General features: G+C 42.5%; 1 protein-coding gene across 1 annotated transcript in view; it reads left to right on the top strand.

Annotated features, from left to right (window-relative positions):
- SUCLG2 (succinate-CoA ligase GDP-forming subunit beta) overlaps positions 1-17,413 on the top strand; it is a 371,194-nt gene extending 353,781 nt beyond the window's left edge. Inside the window, exon 11 of the mRNA XM_073592203.1 lies at positions 15,870-17,413. Within this exon, the coding sequence (XP_073448304.1) occupies positions 15,870-15,985 (116 nt within the window). The 3' untranslated portion in view covers positions 15,986-17,413. The remainder of the gene's footprint in view (positions 1-15,869) is intronic.
- The last annotated feature ends 3,749 nt before the right edge of the window (positions 17,414-21,162 follow it).

Raw genomic sequence — 21,162 nt, 5'->3', positions numbered from 1 at the left:
TACTTTTAAAACCACTGTGTTCCTTAACTCTATCAGAGGAGGTGGTGTCACCCTCCTGGTCTGTGCTGTTTGGCAGAGGTGTTTGAATTTCGAAAGTGGTTGGACAGAATTGCCATTCCCTTTTTTCCACATATATACACTATATGGTCAAAAGTATTGGGACACCTGCTTTTACACACATGAACTTTAATGGCATCCCAGTTTTAGTCCGTAGGGTTCAATATTGAGTTGGCCCACCCTTTGCAGCTATAACAGCTTCAACTCTTCTGGGAAGGCTGTCCACAAAGCAAGGTCCATAAAGACATGGATGAGCGAGCTTGGGGTGGAGGAACGTGACTGGCCTGCACAGGGTCCTGACCTCAAACCGATAGAATACCTTTGGGATGAATTCGAGAAGAGACTGCTAGCCAAGCCTTCTCGTTCATATCAGTGCCTGACCTCACAAATGCGCTTCTGGAAGAATGGTCAAACATTCCCATAGACACACTCCTAAACCTTGTGGACAGCCTTCCCAGAAGAGTTGAAGCTGTTATAGCTGCAAAGGGTGGGCCAACTCAATATTGAACCCTACAGACTAAGACTGGGAGGGCATTAAAGTTCATGTGTGTGTAAAGGCAGACGTCACAATACTTTTGGTAGTATGTATGTATGTATTTGCCTGCAGTTTAGATTTATTGGTGTTTTGGCATAGCGGCATAGTATAGGACTCCTTATGCCACGTGTACATGATCGGAAATGCCACCAGCAAAACTCCAATGAGAGCTTTTGGTTGGAAATTGTGACCGTGTGTATGCTCCATCGGACTCTTGCTGGTTCTCTATTTTTTGGTCGGAAAAAGTTCCTATCCGAAAATGCGTTCGTATGCAATTCCGACGCGCAAAAAAACACACATGCTCTGTAACAATTTGACGCATGCTCAGAAGCCTTGAACTTCATTTTCTCGGCTCGTCGTAGTGTTGTACATCACCGCGTTCTTGACGGTCTAAAGTTCAGAGAACTTTTGTGTGACCGTATGTATGCAAGGCAAGCTTGAGCGGAATTCCATCGGAAAAAAACATCCAAGATTTTTACGACGGAAATTCCGCTCGTGTGTGCGGCGCATAAGGATGCTCAATTGGTCCACATATGTCTGACTGACATGGGTATGCTCTTTGTAAATAGAAAGCGGCTGTACTTTTTTTATATGGTGTTACATAATGCTGACATTATAGCAAAAGTAGTACTTGGAGAGCCCTTTAATTCTCTAGTTCAGTACAAAAACGTTTTTTATAGATATTAATCTGTTCATTGAGTGCCGCTCTCCTTCGTTACAATGGGATGTTGTTCATCGTCTACGCTGATCAATAGATACATTTTAGCGGATTGCACCCTCTGCTCAGCTGCTTCCCGATTACCGTTTCCCCAGAATGACATTTCGCTTTTTTTTTTTTTACACCACATTAAAATAGAACATCCTTCAGCTGCATCCCAAGCAGCAGTGCTCAGAATCAAAGTTATAAAATATTAAATCGGCATTAATTGCAGACTCCACACAGGCTAACGGCAGACGAGGGAGAGAGCGAGAAAGAGCAGAGCGCACATCCTTCTTCCTCCCAGACTTCTGGCTTTTAACAAATGCTGTAGAGAGTAATAGGAAAGCAGACAGGTATGATTGAAGTGCGGTTTTCAGCTCTCCGTTGTTTATGGAAAGACGATGAGTACGCTTTAATGGGTGTAAATCAACCACAATGACTTATGGGGGAAGATGTTAAATCTTTTCGAATTCTGCGTTCTGATTCTGAGTGGGAAAAAAAAATGAATTTCCATGATAAGCATCTAGTTTGAGTTTTGGTATGAAAAAAATGTGAATTTAAACACATCTAAGCCCAAAAACACAAATGTAATCTATTGCAGTTTAGATACATGTTTTTTCTTCTTTATTTCCACCTGGTGATCCTGCCAGTAACACACTTTTAGGTCTAGGCGCAGGGATCTCCAAAGTACGGCCTTCCAGTTGTTGCGGAACTACACGCCCCATGAGGCATTGTAAAGCTCTGACATTCACAGACATGACTGGGCATGATGGGAATTGTAGTTCCTGAACAACTGGAGGGCCGTACTTTGGAGACCCCAGGCCTAGGGTGACAACACTCACTGTACTGTATGAAGAAGTGACATTGTCACCGTATTATAGGAATACAGAAACTTCTGCTCTCCTCTGCTCTGTAACCTAGAAGGTTTTTTAGTCCACACAGATAACTGGTAACAATGTTAGGCTTTATTTTCACTTGTGGTTGCCGGGGGGGGCGGGGGAGCCATATTTTTACTGCCCTCCAACTGCTCCCCTCAAAGTTTAAAGTGGCCCTTCAGTCGTTTTTACATCTTTCCATCTATTAAATCTTCTGCCCTTGTTGTTTTAACTTTGTATAGTAAAACATTTTTTTTTCTGCCAGTAAATACCTGATACAGCCCACTTCCTGTTTCTTGTCTGATCATTAGCTTAGGCTTATGACATCATACACAGCGCTCTCTCTCTCCTGAGAGTTTGCCAGCAAGGTGGGGGGGAGGGTCAGGAGAGTGGAGGAGGGTCACAGTCAGGGCCGGTGCTACCACTAAGCAAACTAGGCAGCCGCCCAGGGGGCCCGGCCACTGGTGTTCATACTCTCTGCAGCAAGCAACTAAGTCTCCACATCAGTAGGCAGCCGCCGCTCCATTCGCACATAGTGTCTCAGAGGCGCAGCAGAGGACTGTGTCTGTGTCCTGACTCCCAAATGAATGGAAGCAAGCAAATATTCATTGATGGGTGCTGGAGAAGCTGCATTTGATGAGCGCTGGTGAGGCTGCATTGATGGGCGCTGGTGAGGCTGCATTGATGGGCGCTGGTGAGGCTGCATTGATGGACGCTGGTGAGGCTGCATTGATGGACGCTGGTGAGGCTGCATTGATGGGCGCTGGTGAGGCTGCATTGATGGGCGCTGGTGAGGCTGCATTGATGGGCGCTTCATTAAAAGGTGGGGTATACAAGGGCAGGGCAAAGGGGGTGGAGTCAAGGGTGGAGCCAAGGGGAAGGTGGCAAAATTAGGGTGTCAAAAATACTTGCACCAGCCCCGGTCACAGTAGAGACAAGGAGAGCTGCAGGACTGGATGAGGGCAGAGCTAGGAGGAGAATGCAGTGATCCATGTGTATTCATCCAGAGGGGAGAAATGTGCAGTCAAGCAGTGGTGTGAGTGTCTGTGTGTGTGTATATATATGTTTGTGTAAATCCAGGAAGTGAACAGGCAGCAGCTTCAGCTGCCCACAGTTAAAATGGATGCATCCAGACTCAGTGGAGGGAGATTTCTGCAGCATATTTGGCAAGTACAGAATCACAGTATATATAAAATAATATGCAAAGTGGTTGGAGGGAAGCTTCAGAATGGCAAAGATATTTTTCTTACAAATGATGTGATCAGACTGCAGTTCCTCTTTAAGTTCACCTTTTCACAAAACAAACTGTGAATGAACAACCCCCCCCCCCCCTTCCCCCAGGGAAAGCCCTGCTTGTCTCCCCCTTCTTTCCTCAGGGTTTCCAGGAGGGATCTGAATGATTCTGATTGGTCACATGACTACTTTTGAACCATCGTGCTCTGTCGCAGAAATTTTTCAGACCCTTGGACAGTTGCACCGGCTGTATGAGCAGTGACAGTGTGAAAAGGTGAAATTACACTCTAGCTGAAAACGCAGAGAATCGGGATGTACATTTGCTGCGTGTTGTGCATTTGCGGCACATTGTGGCAAAATTTATCCCCACTGTCGCACTTGGCAGGCAGTACAGCCCTCTGAACCTGACCCATTCAGGTCACCTATTTATTGTTAACTGCAAATAATGAGACTAGAATTGTTTCGATACGACGTGAGTGGAGATATGTGTAGCACAGTCAATATTTTTGGACATAGGCGATCTAGACGTGTGAGTGCACGTACAGTATCTCACAATAATGGGGAACTACAGTTCTTTGAGAGAACCATGTATGCAAACATGGACTGTGACATACTAAAGCTGAGCATGATCCCCTCCCTTTGGAGACTGGGCCGCAGGGCAGTATTCCAACATAACGACCCCAAACACACCTCCAAGATGATCACTGCCTTGCTAAAGAAGCTGAGGGAAAAGGTGATGGACTGGCCAAGCATGTCTCCAGACCTAAACCCTACTGAGCATCAGAAGGTGGAGGAGCGCAAGTACTCTAACATCCACCAGCTCCGTGATGTTGTCATGGAGGTGTGGAAGAGGACTCCAGTGCAACCTGTGAAGCTCTGGTGAACTCCATGCCCAAGAGGGTTAAGGCAGTGCTGGAAAATAATGGTGGCCACACAAAATATTGACACTGTGGGCCCAATTTGGACATTTTCACTTAGGGGTGTACTCACTTTTGTTGTCAGGGGTTTAGATATTAATGGTTGTGTGTTGAGTTATTTTGAGGGGAGGGCAAATTTACACTGTTATACAAGCTGTACACTCACTACTTTACATTGTAGCAATGTGTAATTTCTTCAGTGTTGTCACATGAAAAGGTATAATAAATTTTTTTTTTTTTGGGAGGGTGGGAAATTTAAAGTGCTTGGGTGTTAATTTTATTTTTCTCAGTTTTATTTCACTAAAACTTTATATTACAGGGGACCATGTCAATTTTTAAAATATTGCTTATAATAAAATCAGACATCAGGGGTCTTTTAGACCCCTGATGTCTCACCTGCTCTCCATTGATGCTAGTGAAGCACAGATCATGTTCCATTAGCTTCTTCCTCAGCCACAGTGGCTTGGGAAAATGACAGCAGGAGCCAGAAGTGATGGTATGCAAGTCGCTTGTGGGATCCCGCTAGGTAAGGGGGGTCAGCAAATGAAAATTCACTGGTCTCCTTCCTCTCTATTCACTGACGCCAACCATGCAGGCACTGGGCCAATAGGTGGGACAAGGAAGCCTGGCAGAGTGGGGGCGGATTGCACTTCCAGAGGTCCTTGAAAGTGATGGGGCAGCTCTAGGGCTTTCTTCTGAGTTGGTTTTTGAGATCTACAAACACTGTATGTAAAACCTCCCACTGCCACCAAAGTATGACATACGTCAGTGGCAGTAAAGGGGTTACAGAGAATTTGTCACCTATCACTCACCTATCCCATGCAGTGACATGGTCTCTGCAAAGGCCTTCCCGCTTATACTTGCCCTACCTGTGCTCCCCCACATTTTCTGAGAATGCCCGGCACGTTAGGTGTCGGGGAAGCATGTGACTTGCTCCTTTGTTGTGGTGCCTAGCTACCCGTCACTAGTCCCATGCACATGAGGGGTGCTGACCCTTTGATTCCCCCCGGGTTCACCAACGCTTTCGATTTCAAAGCAGGCTGCAGAGGGGCAAAAAGTTGCAAGGGAGCGCAGGTAAGGTGAGTATATGGAGGTCAGAGGGATACTCTTTGCAGAGATGGGCAGGTAACAACCTCTCTTAAGGCACTACCGTATCCCACTGCGGATGTCTGTGGATTATCACCCCGTGCACTGCCATACTGGATAAACCACACCACACTACATTAATGTACTCACTGTACCAATTTGTCTCCGTTCAGAGTTATCACATCACTAAGATCCTCTATAGCCTGTTACCACACACACTGCTCAAATCACAGCAGCTAACCCCTCGGAGAATGTGCGCACACAGTTTACTCTGTAATTATGATGTTTGCTATAAATCATCATTATTTCTACTGATATGACACAATGTAACAGCGAGAGCAGATAGATTTTTATAACCGCTCCAAGATTTGTGCTACATCTGAAATGCGCTGTGTTAAGCGGCACTCTAGCCAAACCAAAAAGTATATACTTGGAATAATGTGAACTGTGCTAAAAGCTTGAAAGGCACACATTTAGATTTAACAGATTTTTGATCCAGGGGGTTTTCTGATCAAGAATTTTTTTTTTCCTCTTATTGGAGCATTTGGATCATGTAGGGATTAGAGGTGTAAAAATTGTGCCTTGCTCTTTTGGTAAAAACGACCTGAACTGTGGAATTTCTGCCCAAAAAGGAAAGCAGGGGACAAATGACTGGTCCCTGTTACTGCCTGTGAACCTGATACTTTCCCCATTGCTCTCTGTCCATGCCTTGTTCTACACTGTAGGCAAAATCTGATCTAGTGATTGAAGCACCACACCATAAAGTTATTATCCAGCAAGTAATGTATTGGGTACAGTAACCAACGGTTTCTGGGGTCCCAAACTGCTGTGTTGCAGTGGGTACGCACACCAGCTAAATCGCCAATTACCTATGGATTTCAAGATTGTCAACCCTACATTTTGTAAGCTCTAATCAAGGGAAATAAAACGCTTTGGCTACTACACACAATCAATAAACTTCCTTCTGTATTATAACCTTATGGTGTGGCACGCCAATCTTCAGATCAGAGTTTTACCTACACAACTCAGGGTTATGACGATGAACCATCGGCTTGCAGAAATGGCCTACATACCAGTTGGATGATCCACTAGGTTCATTAACATGATGGTGGCTTAAGGCTCGGTTCACTCTACTGCGGTGCGACTTTGATGTGAATAACAGTGCAATTATGTGGTGTGACTTTGATACACTGTGTTGTGACTTTGCACATTCTATAGGGCCAAGTCGCACTGTAAATCACACCGAAGTAGTGCAGGAACTTTTTTCCAAAATGCCACCGTTCTGAGTCACATTGATTAGAACAGACACCATTGAAAACAATGATATTTCCCTTGTTGCATCAGAAGTTGCACTAGTGTGAACCAGTCCTAAATCTAAACACAACACTACCACACACTCCCAGCAGTAGGTTCCAGCACAATCTACCTTATACCTCAGAACTGGTTATGCACTGCCTATCTGTGTGTGGGTGCAGCTCCCTTGGCAGAGGAGCGGGGCATTGCTTTTACATGTCAGAGCTGCCCTCGGTGACTGGTGGAGGAAGATTCAAGAAGCAGCAAGAGACAAGGAGGAAGCACAGATCCACACATTGAAGCAAAAGCAGGGAGATTTTTGCACTACAGGTGCTTAGGTACAGCTACCTCTCCAGCAAGTAGAACAGTGAGCAGCACAGTAGAGACATCACCAAATGTCACTCCAAATCTCCTGATCCCAGCAGACAGAGGAACCAATGTCTAAGATCTCAACCTTGCGGGTATACAACTATGAGGCTTAAGGCACGGGAAGTACACTGCTATTCATTTGGGGGAGTTAAAAGCAAAAGGTGCAATTGTCTATGTACTGCTTAAGCACACTTAACATTTCTAGCTGTTCCCTATAATTTCAAAACTCTTCACTTTTTGAGTTCAGATCCACCTTAAAGAAGGCCAGAAGTTCTTGATGTAGTTTAGTCAGCTGCTAAAATACAGTTCTAAATTTATTTTAAAGCTCTGGGTTTTCCAGCACATCTAGAAAAGTAATTAGCGTTCTTTATGTATGTGGATAGTGTGTTGTGTTTCCCACTGTAGCCATATGTGTGAGCGCTACCACTGATTAAATTAGCAGCTTAACTAGAATCTTAGCTGTTAATTGCCATGTACTTCCTAATGTGCTGCACAAATTGGGTAACCATTCCATTTTCATTTTATAACTTATTTATGAAGACGTTATGCAGACACATGAAGAATATTAATGGGTCATGTTTAAGGGAGTCTGTATTCAAATGTTAGCATAGACTGTTGTCTGGGGTGAGTTTATAAAGTCTAATGGAAGGACTGAAATGCTTCCTTGAGAAAAGGTCTCTCCAGGTTCCCTTCAATGCTAGCCATGGTCTAAGGTCCTAAGCATTAATGTGTGATCTCTGAGGAGAGAGGGTCAATGTTTAGACTGGCTGCCCTTTTGGAAAAGATCGCATAATCAAAGGGTATGGTCCCTACATTTGTGTGAATCTAAACACACATATGTAAGGCTGCATCTTCTTCAGGAAAAGTAAGCATTTCAGTAGTTTTGTTACTTGTACAGTTTAGATTTGTAGATCGTTTACATTTTAATTTAAAAAAAAAAAAAAAAAAGCTGCTGGGGGAGATGGAAAGTTAAAAGCGCATCATATTTTTGGAGTAGTACTGAAAATGTATAAGTGCATCACTTATGTTTTGAATGACCTCTAAATTATTTTTTTTATCAAAAAATGGCAGCCTAACCAGTTCTGTTGAGTAAGGCCCCTTTCACATGGGGCAGACCCCGTTTAGATCAGCACAAGATCTGTCTGCCAATCCCCTGGTGATCGGAGCAGAGCGGGCGGATGACAGGTCCGTGTCCACTCAGTTTCTGCAGAGCCCGCTCTGCTCTATGGGAAGCTGGATGTAAAAGGATTTTGCTGTCTAACAACCAACTGCCCTCTGATCCGATCCTATGCGCCTAGATGGAGGGGGCCGAATCCCCTTCCCTTTTTTTTTCTTTTTTTGTGGACTGGATTGGATCTGAGGCAGGCAGCTGTAAACGTTTACACCTGCATGAGGTTGAATGGAGGGGTCCGATCAGGTATGCCTGAAGAACTGATAGGCGGATCTGATCGGCCCCTTCGTGTGAAAGGGTCCAAAATCACAAAAAAAAAGAAAGCATTCTTGGCATGTAAAACAAAACCAAGTAGAATAAACATGGACCATGAGATCCACTAGTTCCAGTTCATGCAGTTTTAAGAGCTTAATCATTGAGAGATACTAAAAGCCCAAGTTTAACCAAATTAGAAGAAAAAAAGCACTTCAGTCAGTGAGGTCTCTCTTGTGCTGCTGACTGTTATTTTAGTTGAAAATACGATCCGTATACTGGCAGTCTTACTAGTGGGCAAAGTGCGTATGTGAGGCTTCAGAAACCTACACCCAATTAGAGAGATTTGAACTCTCTACAGGAGGTAGTAGCTCAGCTTCTGTTTGTTCTTAGTTTATAACTAGACCAGGGGTCTCCAAACTTTATAAACCAAGGGCAAGTTTACTGTCGTTCAAACTTTAGAGGGGCTGGAGTTGGCAGTGGGAGAAAAAAATATCCTCTCACTGACAGTGGGAGTAAACAATGCCCCGTTATTGGTCTTAGGGGGAGTAATAGTGCCCCATCGTTGGTGTCAGTGGGACTACTAGTGCCCCATCATTGGCGTCAGATTGGCGTCAGTAGGAGAAATAGTCCCCCATTATTAATATCAGTGGGAGGAACAGTGCCTCATTGTTGGTGTCAGTGGGAGGAAATATGCCCCACTGTTGCTAACAGTGGGGGTAATAGTGCCTCAGGGGCAACAAAGGGCTGCAGTTTGGAGACCGCTGTACTAAACCTTTGAGAGACAGAATAACAACAAAAATATCCAGAAAAACGCATTTCAAAAAAATTATAGATTGATTTGCATTTTAATTAGTGAAATAAGTATTTAACCCCTGTCAAAGAGAGATCAGACATTTCTTGTAGTTGGCCATCAGGTTTACACACATCTCAGGAGGGATTTTGTCCCACTCCTCTTTGCAGATCCTCTCCAAGTCATTAAGGTTTCGAGGCTGACGCTTGGTAACTCGAACCTTCAGCTCTCTCCACATATTTTCTATGGGTCCGGAGACTGGCTAGCCCACTTCAGAACCTTCATTTGCTTGTTCTTGAGCCCTCTTTTGTTGCCTTAGCCGTGTGTTTTGGGTCATTGTAATGCTAGAATACCCCACGACCCATTTTCAATGCCCTGGTTTTCACCCAAGATTTGACAGTACATGGCCCTGCCTATTGTCCCTTTGATGCAGTGAAGTTGCCCAAGCCCCTTAGCAGAACAACACCCCCAAAGCATAATGTTTCCACCTTCATGTGTCAATGGTGTTCTTGGGGTCATAGGCAGCATTCCTCCTCCTCCAAACACGACGAGTTGTTGATGCCAAAGAGCTTGATTTTGGTCTGATCAGACCACAACACTTTCACCTAGTTCTCCTCTGAATCATTCAGATGTTCATTAGCAAACTTCAGATGGGCCTGTGCATGTGCTTTCTTGAGCAGGGGGACCTTGCGGTCCCTGCAGGATTTCAGTCCTTCACGGCGTGGTGTGTTACCAATTGTTTTCTTGGTGACTATGGTCCCAGATGCCTTGAGATCATTGACAAGATTATCCCGTGTAGTTCTGGACTGATTCCTCATCGTTCTCATGGTCGTTGAAACTTCACGAGGTGAGATCTTGCATGGTGCCCGAGCCAGAGGGAGATTGACAGTTATTTTGTGTTTCTTCCATTTGCGAATAATCGCACCAACTGTTGTCACCCTCTCACCAAGCTGTTTGGCGATGGTCTTGTAGCCCATTCCAGCCTTGTGTACGTCTACAATCTTGTCCCTGACATCCTTGGACAGCTCTTTGGTCTTGACCATGGTGGAGAGATCGGATTCTAATTGATTTATTGCTTCTGTGGACAGGTGTCTTTTATACAGGTAACAAGCTGAGATTAGGAGCACTCCCTTTAAGAGAGTGCTCCTAATCTCCGCTCGTTACCTGTATAGAAGACACCTGGGAGCCAGAAATCTTGCTGATTGATAGGGGATCAAATACTTATTTCACTCAATAAAATGCAAATCAATTTATAACTTTTTTGAAATGCATTTTTCTGGATATTTTTGTTGTTATTCTGTCTCTCATTCTTAAAATAAACCTACCAATAAAATTATAAACTGATAATTTCTTTGTCAATGGGCAAACGTACAAAATCAGCAGGGGATCAAATACTTTTTTCCCTTTCTGTAGGTGTATTTTAAATGATAGAGACAGAATATCAACCAAAAATCACATGATACAGATGTTATAACAGTTGCAGTTCAGTGAGTAAAATAAGTATTTGATCCCCTACCAACCAACAATGATAAGAATGTTCTCCTAACGAGAACTCGTTATGTGTTGTGGCAGAGCGAGGCTCTGTCCTTATAGAATTAAACTGAAAGTGGACACAGAGTTTGCATGTCTGCTGACTGCAGAGCTACAGAGCATAGGTTTTTAGAGGAGAATAATGCTCTGGCAGTTTTCTCCAGATTTTGCTATTGCCGAATGAGACTCTGTAGTCTGGAGATTCCTAAGAGTCTTGGGTGAGACGGCATCTCCAACCCTGTGTCCGGATCCTGTGGACAGCCAGCAGGATGTGTGCCCATTTGCACACAGCCCATATAACGAGGGGCTGGTGAGAGCAGGAGAAGGTGGAAGGTGGAGTGTAAAGACATACCCCTGTCAGGAAAACTGTCTGCCCTGTGTGAGACTACATCCCTGGTGAGGGGGGACTTCTTTTCTGAAGCACAGGGAAGGTCTGGGTGGCTACAAGGGCCTAGGAGACCAGATTAGGGGCTGGGAGAGCCAGGGTGGCTAGTGAGACCAAGGGGACTGAGGAAGTCCTGAAGTCTTGGGGACAGTGAGTAAACCCAGGGGGCTGGAAAATCCTGTTGAGGCCAGGAGTAGGACGGTTCAGCAAGGAACTGGAAGTCAAGTCAAGGCAAAGCAAGCATAGAAGCCAGGTGGCTTGGCATTTTCTCATTTGATGGAGAAGAACCCCTGTGTATAAACTTTTATTTTGTTCCTTCTAATAAAAATGTGATGCCTCGCCCTCAAACCTGATAACTGACTGCCGTGGACTCACTGGAAAAATGCATCTACCACTGAGCTAAACCCCCCCAATGTTACAGAAAAAAGACACCTGTTCACAGAAACTCTTTCTTCCATTCAAACCTCACCATCATGGGCAAGACCAAAGAGCTGTTAAAGGACTTAGGGGACAAAATTGTAGACCTGCACAAGGCTGGAATGGGCTAAAAGACCATCAGCAAGAAGCTTGGTGAGAAGGAGACAACTGTTAGAGCCATTATTCGCAAGTGGTAGAAATACAAAATAACCATCAATCGCCCTTGGTCTGGAGCTCCGTGCAGAAATTCGCCTCATGGGGTGAGGATGATCATGAGAAAAGTGAGGGATCAGCCCAGAACTACACGGGAGGAGCTTGTGAATGATCTAAAGGCAGTTGGGACCACAGTCACCAAACAAACGATTGGTAATACAATAAACCACCATGGATTAAAATCCTGCGGCGCCCGCAAGGTCCCCCACTTCAAGAAGGTACATGTACAGGCCCATTTGAAGTTTGCCAATGAACACTTAAATAATTAATAGAAGGATTGGGAGAAAGTGCTGTGGTCAGATGAGACCAAAATTGATCTCTTTGGCATTACCTCAACTCACCGTGTTTGTAAGAAGAAAAATGCTGACTATGACCTAGAGCTGCACAATTAATTTCTAAAGAATCGAGATTCTATCCTCCTCCAGATCTTAAAAAAGCATTACTTCGATTCAGTGCAGAGAGTTCTCTGCACAAGCCGACAGCTGTAAAAAAAAAAAGGCAGCCTGCCATGTTTCTCACAACATCGCTAAAAAGAAACATTGTAACATTTAGTTCTTTTAGATCAAAGGGATGAACTTCTGTCTGTAAATGAGGTCAGTTTAACCACTTAACCGGTTCCTGCCCGCCCACTGTCAAATGACGGAGGGACGGCGCTGCTCTTGTTCTAGGTGGACGTCATATGACGGCGGCCAGAACAGCCACTCTCGCGCACCTGCGGGGGGGCATGCTGCGCAGCGATCGCGGCAGCGCTGTGTTGCTAGGACATGGCGCAACCCCCGATCTCTGTAAAGAGCTGATCATGCAGCTCTTTAACCATGTAATCGGCTGTGTCCATTAACAGCCAGTCACATGTAAACACGGAAGTGACGGTGATCGGCTCTCATCACCTCACACTGACAGAGTGTGTTTCGAGGAGAGCCGATCAGCGGCATCTCCTCACAGGGAACACACATCAGTGCCCGGATTACAGTAAAGTGCCCATTAGTGATGCCAGTCACTGCTGCCTTTCTGTGTCCATCAGTGCCTGCTCATCAGTGCCGCCTATCCAAGCCACCTATCAGTTCCACCTATTAGTGCGGCATATTAGTGCCGCCTCATCAGCGCCCATCAGTGAAGGAGAAAAATTACTTCTTTACAAAATTTACTGACCGAAACAAAAAACTTTTTTTTTTTCAAAAAGTCAGCCTTTTTTTTTGTAAAAAATAAAAAGCCCAGCAGTGACTAAATACCATTAAATATATGTGTGAAGACCATACTAAAAAATGTATTTGGGTTCAGTGTTGCATGACTGCGCATTTATCATTCAAAGTGCGACAGCGCTGAAAGCTGAAAATTGGCCTGGGCAGGAAGGGGGTGAAAGTACCCAGTACTGAAGTGGTTAAAGACTCGAGCTTATTTGACACTTGTTGCTTACAAGTTAAAATCAGTATTTTTTGGTAGAAAATTACTTAGAGCCCCCAAACATTATATATATATATATATATATATATATATATATATATATATATATATATATATTTTTTTTTTTAGCAGAGACCCTAGAGAATAAAATGGTGGTTGTTGCAATATTTTATGTCGCACTGTATTTGCACAGCGGTCTTTCAAACGCATTTTTTTTGGGGGGGGGGGAATACACTTTAGTGAATAAAAAAAAAAAACAGTAAAGTTAGCCCACCTTTTTTGTATAATGTGAAAGATGTTTTGCCACGAGAATCGTGATCTTTATGCTAAGCAAAAAAATAGTGATTCTCACTTTAGCCAGAATCATGCAGCTCTACTATGACCCTAAGAAAAGGGCTCTATAGTTTAGCATGGGGCTGTTTTTCTGCTAAAGGTACAGACTGACTTTGCCACATTGAGGAGCCAATGGAGGGGGCCATGTATTGTAAAATCTTGGATGAGAAGCTTCTTCTCTCAGCCAGAACACTGAAGATGGGTCATGGATGGGAGATAGCATGACATGACAATCACCTAAAAAAATACTGCCAAGTCAACAAAGGAGTGACTCAAGAAGGCCTAGTTAGTCTCCAGACCTTAATCCTATAAAAAAATGTATGGAGGGAGCTGAAACTTCGAGTTGGCAAGTGACAGCCAAGAAACCTTAACGATTTAGAGAAGGTTTGTAAAGAAGAGTGGACCAAAATCCCTCCTAAGATGTGTGCAAACCTGGTCACCAACTACAAGAAACGTCTGACCTCTGTGCTTGTCCACAAGGGTTTCTCCACCAAGGACGAAGTCATGTTTTGCTTGGGGATCAAATACTTATTTTACTCACTGAACTGCAACTCAATGTATAACAGTTGTATTATGTGTTTTGTTTTGTTTTTCTGGATTTTTGGTTGATATTCTGACTCTTATCACTTAAAATCACTTAAAACCTATGATAAAAGATGATAGATTCATTTTTTTGTAAGTGGGCAAACTTACAAAATCTGCAGGGATCAAATAATTTTCCCCACCGTAAAGAAAGGGTTGCAACATGAAATGAAGTACTGGCAGATTTCAAGCAAACTGATCTTCCAAAAGGATGTAAATTGGTTCTTGAGAGAGAGCCATGTACAAGAAATGTTATCAATGTAACCATCTGTACAAAGTGGGAGGCAAAGTCTCTGTGGCATCTTTGTACAATCTACGACATGTCTAGTAAATATGTACAATCTACTACATCTCTAGTGCATATTTGCTGTGGAACAGCAAATGAAAATTCATTTGAATTTTTAATGGCAATCCTTTTCCTTTTTGAACTACCATTACTTTATACCTCATTGTCTACTAGAGCTGCACGATTCTGGCTAAAATGAGAATCGCAATTTTTTTGCATAGAAGATAGATCACGATTCTCTCGCGATTCTCGCGGCGTAACATCATCATTCACATTAAAACAAAAAAATTGAGCTAACTTTACTGTTTCATATTTTTTATTTATTGAAGTGTATTTTTTCCCCAAAAAATTGCATTTGAAAGACCGCTGGGCAAATACAGTGTGACATAAAATATTGCAGCAATTGCCATTTTATTCCCTAGGGTCTCTGCTAAAAAAAAAATATATATATATATATATATATATATATATATATATATATATAAAATATTTTTGGGGGTTCCAAGTAATTTTCCAGCAAAAAATATTGATTTTAACTTAAGAAAGAAGTGTCAGAAAAAGATTTAGACTTTAAAGTGGTGTTCTGGCCGAAATTATACTTTTTAAATAAAAATACCCCTATAATACACAAGCTTAATGTATTCTAGTAAAGTTAGTCTGTAAACTAAGGTCTGTTTTGTTAGTTTATAGCAGTAATTTGTTATTTTATAAACTTACAGCAGGCCGTGGCCATCTTAAGTGTGGGCATCTGAAGCCAGACTGTATTTCTGCCTGGATCTCATCCTTGCAGATCTTGCACATGCTCAGTGCAGCACAAGAAGTGTGCAGGTTTCAGGTCAGGTTTCCATAGCAACGGCAGTGTCAGAGAAAGTTGCCGCCCCTTCCCAGAAGGCATTGTAAACAGGAAATGATGCGATGGGCCACGGCCAGGGAGGAGGAAGTGAAAAATGAATAGAGCAGATATACAGTAGGTGCTGAGAAAAAATTTTTAAAATATCCAATTCGTTTGCAGTGCACAGTTTAGTGAGGGATGCTGAAGAGTTGTAAAAGTGGGTGGAACTCCACTTTAAGTGATTAAACTTCCTACATTTACACCTTGTTTTAAAACTTGGCAGAATTCCCAGATTATTTGTTTACACAGAAGTTCCATCCCTTTGATCTAAGAAGGAAGTTAGTTACAATGTTTTAAGTTCTAAACTTGGCAGACTGCCCTGATGCTTTCTTTTGACAGCTGAGTGAACAGATAATCGCTCCACTTGTTTATATGAGAGAATCGGCAAACTCAGCAGGAGAGATAGTCAGAGGGGGTGAATCGAGATCACGATTTTTTAACGATTAATTGTGCAGCTCTATTGTCTACTTCTCATTTGTTTAGTTGTCAGATCATACACAAATTTGTCCTTTTAATTGTTAAGATGGCATCTTTTTAATTTCTCCCCAGGAACAAATGTCCACGAGGCCAAGCGAATTCTGGACGAGAGCGGCTTGCCAATCACCTCCGCCGAAAACCTAGATGATGCCGCCAAGAAGGCCGTTGCAAGCATAAGCAAAAAGTGAAAATTTCATCAAAGAAGAAACACAAAATGGACACACGGAAGCCTCTAACACAGAATGTATCATTTTCACAGAGCAAAATAGGGGACTGTTCAGTGGAGGTGCCAGGAAACTTATGACATGATGTCATTTGGGGAAATGGGAGATTGTGATCATTTTCAAAGAGCTGCTCAACTCATAATCCGTCACTTATTTTTTTTTAAATCATCAGATTTTTCCCATTTATAGTGTTTTAATGTGAAATGCCAGCTTAGTGTTTGTATGCAAACTATTTTATATACCTCGAAGAAAAGATGAGTCTCATACTGAGCCTGTAGGCCTCATTTCTAAAACTGTGTGTCGCCTGTAGACAATTTTGTTGAGTGCCACCCTCTGACCTGCACTGGATCATGTTATCCATGAATCAGTTTGATTGGAGTTATGAACTGTTTAAACACACTTTTGCCAAAGTGGCTTATTTCGGAGCTACCTCTTTTCACTGAAACTTCTGAGTTGAATTTTTGCTCTTGCGAAGCCCCGTCCAGTTTTCTGAATCACCCTTTCTTCTCTCCTCCTTCCTCCCTCCTATCAAAACCCCAGACCTTACAGTGAAAATCTGCATTTGTTGGAAAAAAAATTCCAACTCCAGCTCAATTTTTTTTAAAATAAATTTTAGATATGGCTGGGAAGGGTTAAAAAAACAAAAAACGTTCTTTGTCCCATTTGAGTAGATTTCCCCTCCTTCCCTGATCTGCCATTTGGTTACTATCAGAGCACAGACATTTTTTTTCAGGTCCTCTCTTTATATGAGGCCCGGATTTCTTTTCACCATTGGGACTCAGGAACATGGGCTTTTGTTTGCTTCTGAACTTGATATGCTAAAACAATTTGGAGCAGTTTAATGCAGCTAAATTGCCAAACCAAGCAACTCAACCCTAAGTCAAAGCACCTTTCGAATCAATTCTGAATGTAATGCCCATCTATACAAGCCTTAGTGTGTATCATCTGCCTGTCTGTGGTGCTGCCGTCCATACCTTGTGCCGATTGCATATCTTTGAGAGTGTGACCCATCTGTGCACTAGACATTAAATCTTCAGTCCTTTCTTTGGCCATTTTGTTTTGCTGGTGACATAATTTGGAAGCAAAAGGCGATATTATTGCCTCGGTTTCTAATACTGTACTAAATAGCTTTATTTTAGTCTTGAATACTTTACTACTTTGGCTATATCATGTACGCTTACAAATTTCTATTTTTTTATCTGTCCTGCCTTTCCGATTGTTAACAAGATAATTATGAAAAAATTAAATTGTCCAATATGTGCCCTATATGATGTAACTGATTGAGGGAGTTTTGTGGGTTTTGTATAAACGATGAATTGTCCTTTCCTGACTGTCTCTACTTTTTTGCCATTTTAACAAATACTTGAAATAATAAATGATTTGATTCTGTTATTCTGGATCTGTCTCTCTGTTGGTTGAACTGGATGGACTTGTGTCTTTTTTCAACCAGATTAACTATGTACCTATATACACCATATTACCAAAAGTATTGAGACGCCTGCCTTTATACGCACATGAACTTTAATGGCATCCCAGTCCGTAGGGTTCAATATTGAGTTGGCCCACCCTTTGCAGCCATAACAGCTTCATCCCTTCTGTGAAGGCTGTCCACAAGGTTTAGGAGTGTGTCTATGGGAATGTTTGACCATTCTTACAGTAGCGCATTTGTGAGGTCAGGTACTGATGTTGGATGAGAATGCTTGGCTCGCAGTCTCTGCTCTAATTCATCCCAAAGGTGTTCTATAAGGGTTTAGGCCAGTCAAGTTCCTCCACCCCAAACTCACTCATCCATCTTTATGAGCCTTGCTTTGTGCACTCGTCCAAATCATTTGGTGGAGGGGGGATTGTGGTGTTGGGCTTGGCCCCTTAGTTCCAGTGAAAGGAACTCTAGGTTTCATGTACACCGGACTTTGTTTAACCTCTCCTGAACGATTTAACTTGACAGCTAGAATCCTGGAATCCAGCATTTTGCGCATTGCATTTAGGAGCGTAAACGAAACGCTGCTAAACACAAGTTACCGTGTTTAGCAGCGTTTGCAAGCTGTTTCAGGCATTTGGCATTTCAAATGCCTCTGAACATCGGTCCTGAATGCATTTTTTTTGCGTTCCAAAAATGCTTCTAAACTCAACTGCCTAGAAACGACCCTGTGTACATGTACTAATAGGATAACATAGAGGAGAGTTCAGGGGCAGCTGAAAAAAATGCCCAACTGCTCCTAAACGTCTGTTTACCAGCAGCAGTGTACATGAGGTCGTAAGGCGTCAGCATACCAAGACATTTTGGATAATTTCATGCTTCCAACTTTGTGGGAACAGTTTGGGGATGGTCCCTTCCTGTTTCAACATGACTGCACACCAGTACACAAAGCAAGGTCCATAAAGGCATGGATGAGCGGGTTTGGGGTGGAGGAAATTGACTGGCCAGCACAGAATCCTGATCACAACCAGATACAACACATTTGGGATGAATTAGAGCGGAGACTGCGAGCCAGGCCTTCTCGTCCAACATCAGTGCCTGACCTCACAAATGTGCTTCTGGAAGAATGGTCAAACATTCCCATAGACACACTCCTAAAACTTGTGGACAGCCTCAATATTGAACCCTACGGACTAAGACTGGGATGCCATTAAAGTTCATGTGTGTGTAAAGGCAGGTGCCCCAATACTTTTGGTAATATACTGTATGTAACTATGGGGGAGATTTACTTAAACTAGAACACCTAGAATATGGTGCAGCTGTGCATGGTAACCAATCAACTTCTAATTTCAGCTTGTTCAGTTTAGCTTTGACAAGAAAAACTTGGAAGTTAATTGGTTTCTATGCACCAGATTTTGCACACTCCAGTTTAACCACTTGCTGACCAGGCCATAGCCGAAAGACGGCTACAGCGTGGTCGGCTTATTCTGTGTGGGCATCCGTGGGACGTCCTCCCAGAATGTTGCTCTTGCGCGCCTCCTGGGGTGCGCTCCCGCAAACATCCGTGACCGCCGGGTCCGGAAGACCTGGCAGATCGCGGTAAATGGGAACTTGTAGCGGCCGTTTATTTCAAATGACGGAGCGATCATTTGTAAACAAACCAGCGTCATGTCATGACGCCGGTTCCTCCCTCCCTTTCTGTACCGATCTGTACAGTGCGGGGGGGAGAGATCATTTTTAGCAGCGCTGTGGGCTTGATCTGTAGTGCCCACAGCGCTGCTCTGTGCCCATACTGTGCAATACTCTGCAGTACTCTGCAATAATGTGCAATACTCTGCCAATACTCTGCAATAAATTTTTTTTTTTCACCAAATTTTCAGTCCTTTTTGATTTATAAAAAATAAAATAAAATAAAAAACCCAGCGGTGATTAAATACCAACAAAAGAAAGCTCTATTTGTATGAAAAAAAGGACAATAATTTCATATGGGTACAGTGTTGCATGACTGAGTAATTGTCATTCAAAATGTGACAGCACCGAAAGCTGAAAATTGGTCTGGTTAGGAAGGGGGTATTGGTGCCCAATTGTCAAGTGGTTAAGTAAATCTCTATCCCTTTGTGTCAGTAGCTGGGGGCCTAATTAATAATTGTGATTATGAATCTTCAGCACACAGGAGGAAAGGACTTACATATACATGTTATAGAGTGTTTAAATTATTTTTTTATAGTTTTAAGTAGGGTTAGAACGCAGCATTTACTTTATGCTTCAGGATAGAAAGTCAGAGGTCAGGAATTTTACTGAAGGTAACACCTTTTGCAACTGTCAGAAATGAGAATTCCCTTTACTTTGGAGAGATGTTCTCTCACTTCCAGAGCAGGGATCAAGGAGAAATCTCAATGGCGGTTGCCAGGCAGCAATACAAACCTAACAGAAGTGATAACCCCTTCCCTTGCACCTTTTTAAAGTTAAAGCCAACCCTGGACTCCACCTTCCAGGCATCCAGGGATGTGTATGTGTTTTGCCACACCTGCACCTGTGCAATTGAGCTCTTAAAGTAGAACTATAGACAAAATGTTTTTTTCATTTTGAATAGAGCAAGAGAGGGTTATAACCTCTGTCAGATTATTTTTTTCACCATCTGTGTCCCATTGCGGAGATTTCCCTTCACTTCCTGTCCGATAGACAAACCAGAAGCAAGAGGAAAGTCCTGAAAATTAAGGGAATTTATTGGGGCCCCCCAGGTCACCAGAACTAGTGTTCTCATTGGACGATTTCCCCTCTATTACTTTTCTGGGGACAACCCAAAATGTGGGATTTTCTTTTGCTTTCAATGATAATGGTAAACAAGACAAATAGAGGATGAATCTCCCTAATGGAGTTATCAATGGCAATAAAAACTGACAAATGTTCGAATACCTTTGCACTCCATCCAAAACTAATTTAAAAAGTTTTGCCTTTAGTTATACTTTACTCTACAAATCTTCATATTTATTATATTAAAAACGTAGAACATGTTGCTTCATAGTGAACCTGTACACAGATTTATCACACTAAAGTATTAAGGTTTTCAAAACAAGCAGCAAAAACACTTTAAAGCAGGGCCTCATTCATCTCCGTATCTATAGGCACTAAGGAGAAATTAATGTTCAAATTTCACTGAGACACTGAAAATTAAGCTCCTTTGCACTTTTTCTTTGGTAGCCTGCCGGCCCTCTATTGTAAACAAACAACAGTCTTTGATGTGATCTGTGGGGATTAATTCGTTTACAGTACATGCAGCTACAGAGATCAGTGAAGACTTGTTTTTTTTATCCACTTCAGCCCCGGAAGGTTTACCCCCCTTCATGACCAGGCCATTTTTTACGATACGGCACTGCGTTACTTTAACTGACAATTGCGCGGTCCTGCGACGCTATACACAAATAAAATTGATGTCTTTTCTTTCCCACAAATATAGCTTTCTTTTGGTGGTATTTGATCACCTCTGCTACAAACACAAAAAGACAGAGAATTTTGAAAAAAAGATATATATTTTTTTAACTTTCTGTTATAAAACACATCCAATAAAAAATGTAAAAAATTAATTTATTCATCAATTTAGGCCAATATGTATTCTGCAACATATTTTTGGTAAAAAAAAAAAAAAAATCCCAATAAGCATATATTGATTAGTTTGTGCAAAAGTTATAGCGTCTACAAACTATGGGATATTTTTATGGAATTT

Source organism: Aquarana catesbeiana, linkage group LG07, assembly GCF_042186555.1.
Source record: "Aquarana catesbeiana isolate 2022-GZ linkage group LG07, ASM4218655v1, whole genome shotgun sequence".
In the NCBI taxonomy this organism is placed as follows: Eukaryota; Metazoa; Chordata; class Amphibia; order Anura; family Ranidae; genus Aquarana; species Aquarana catesbeiana.
This window is presented reverse-complemented; position numbering and strand designations above follow the sequence as displayed.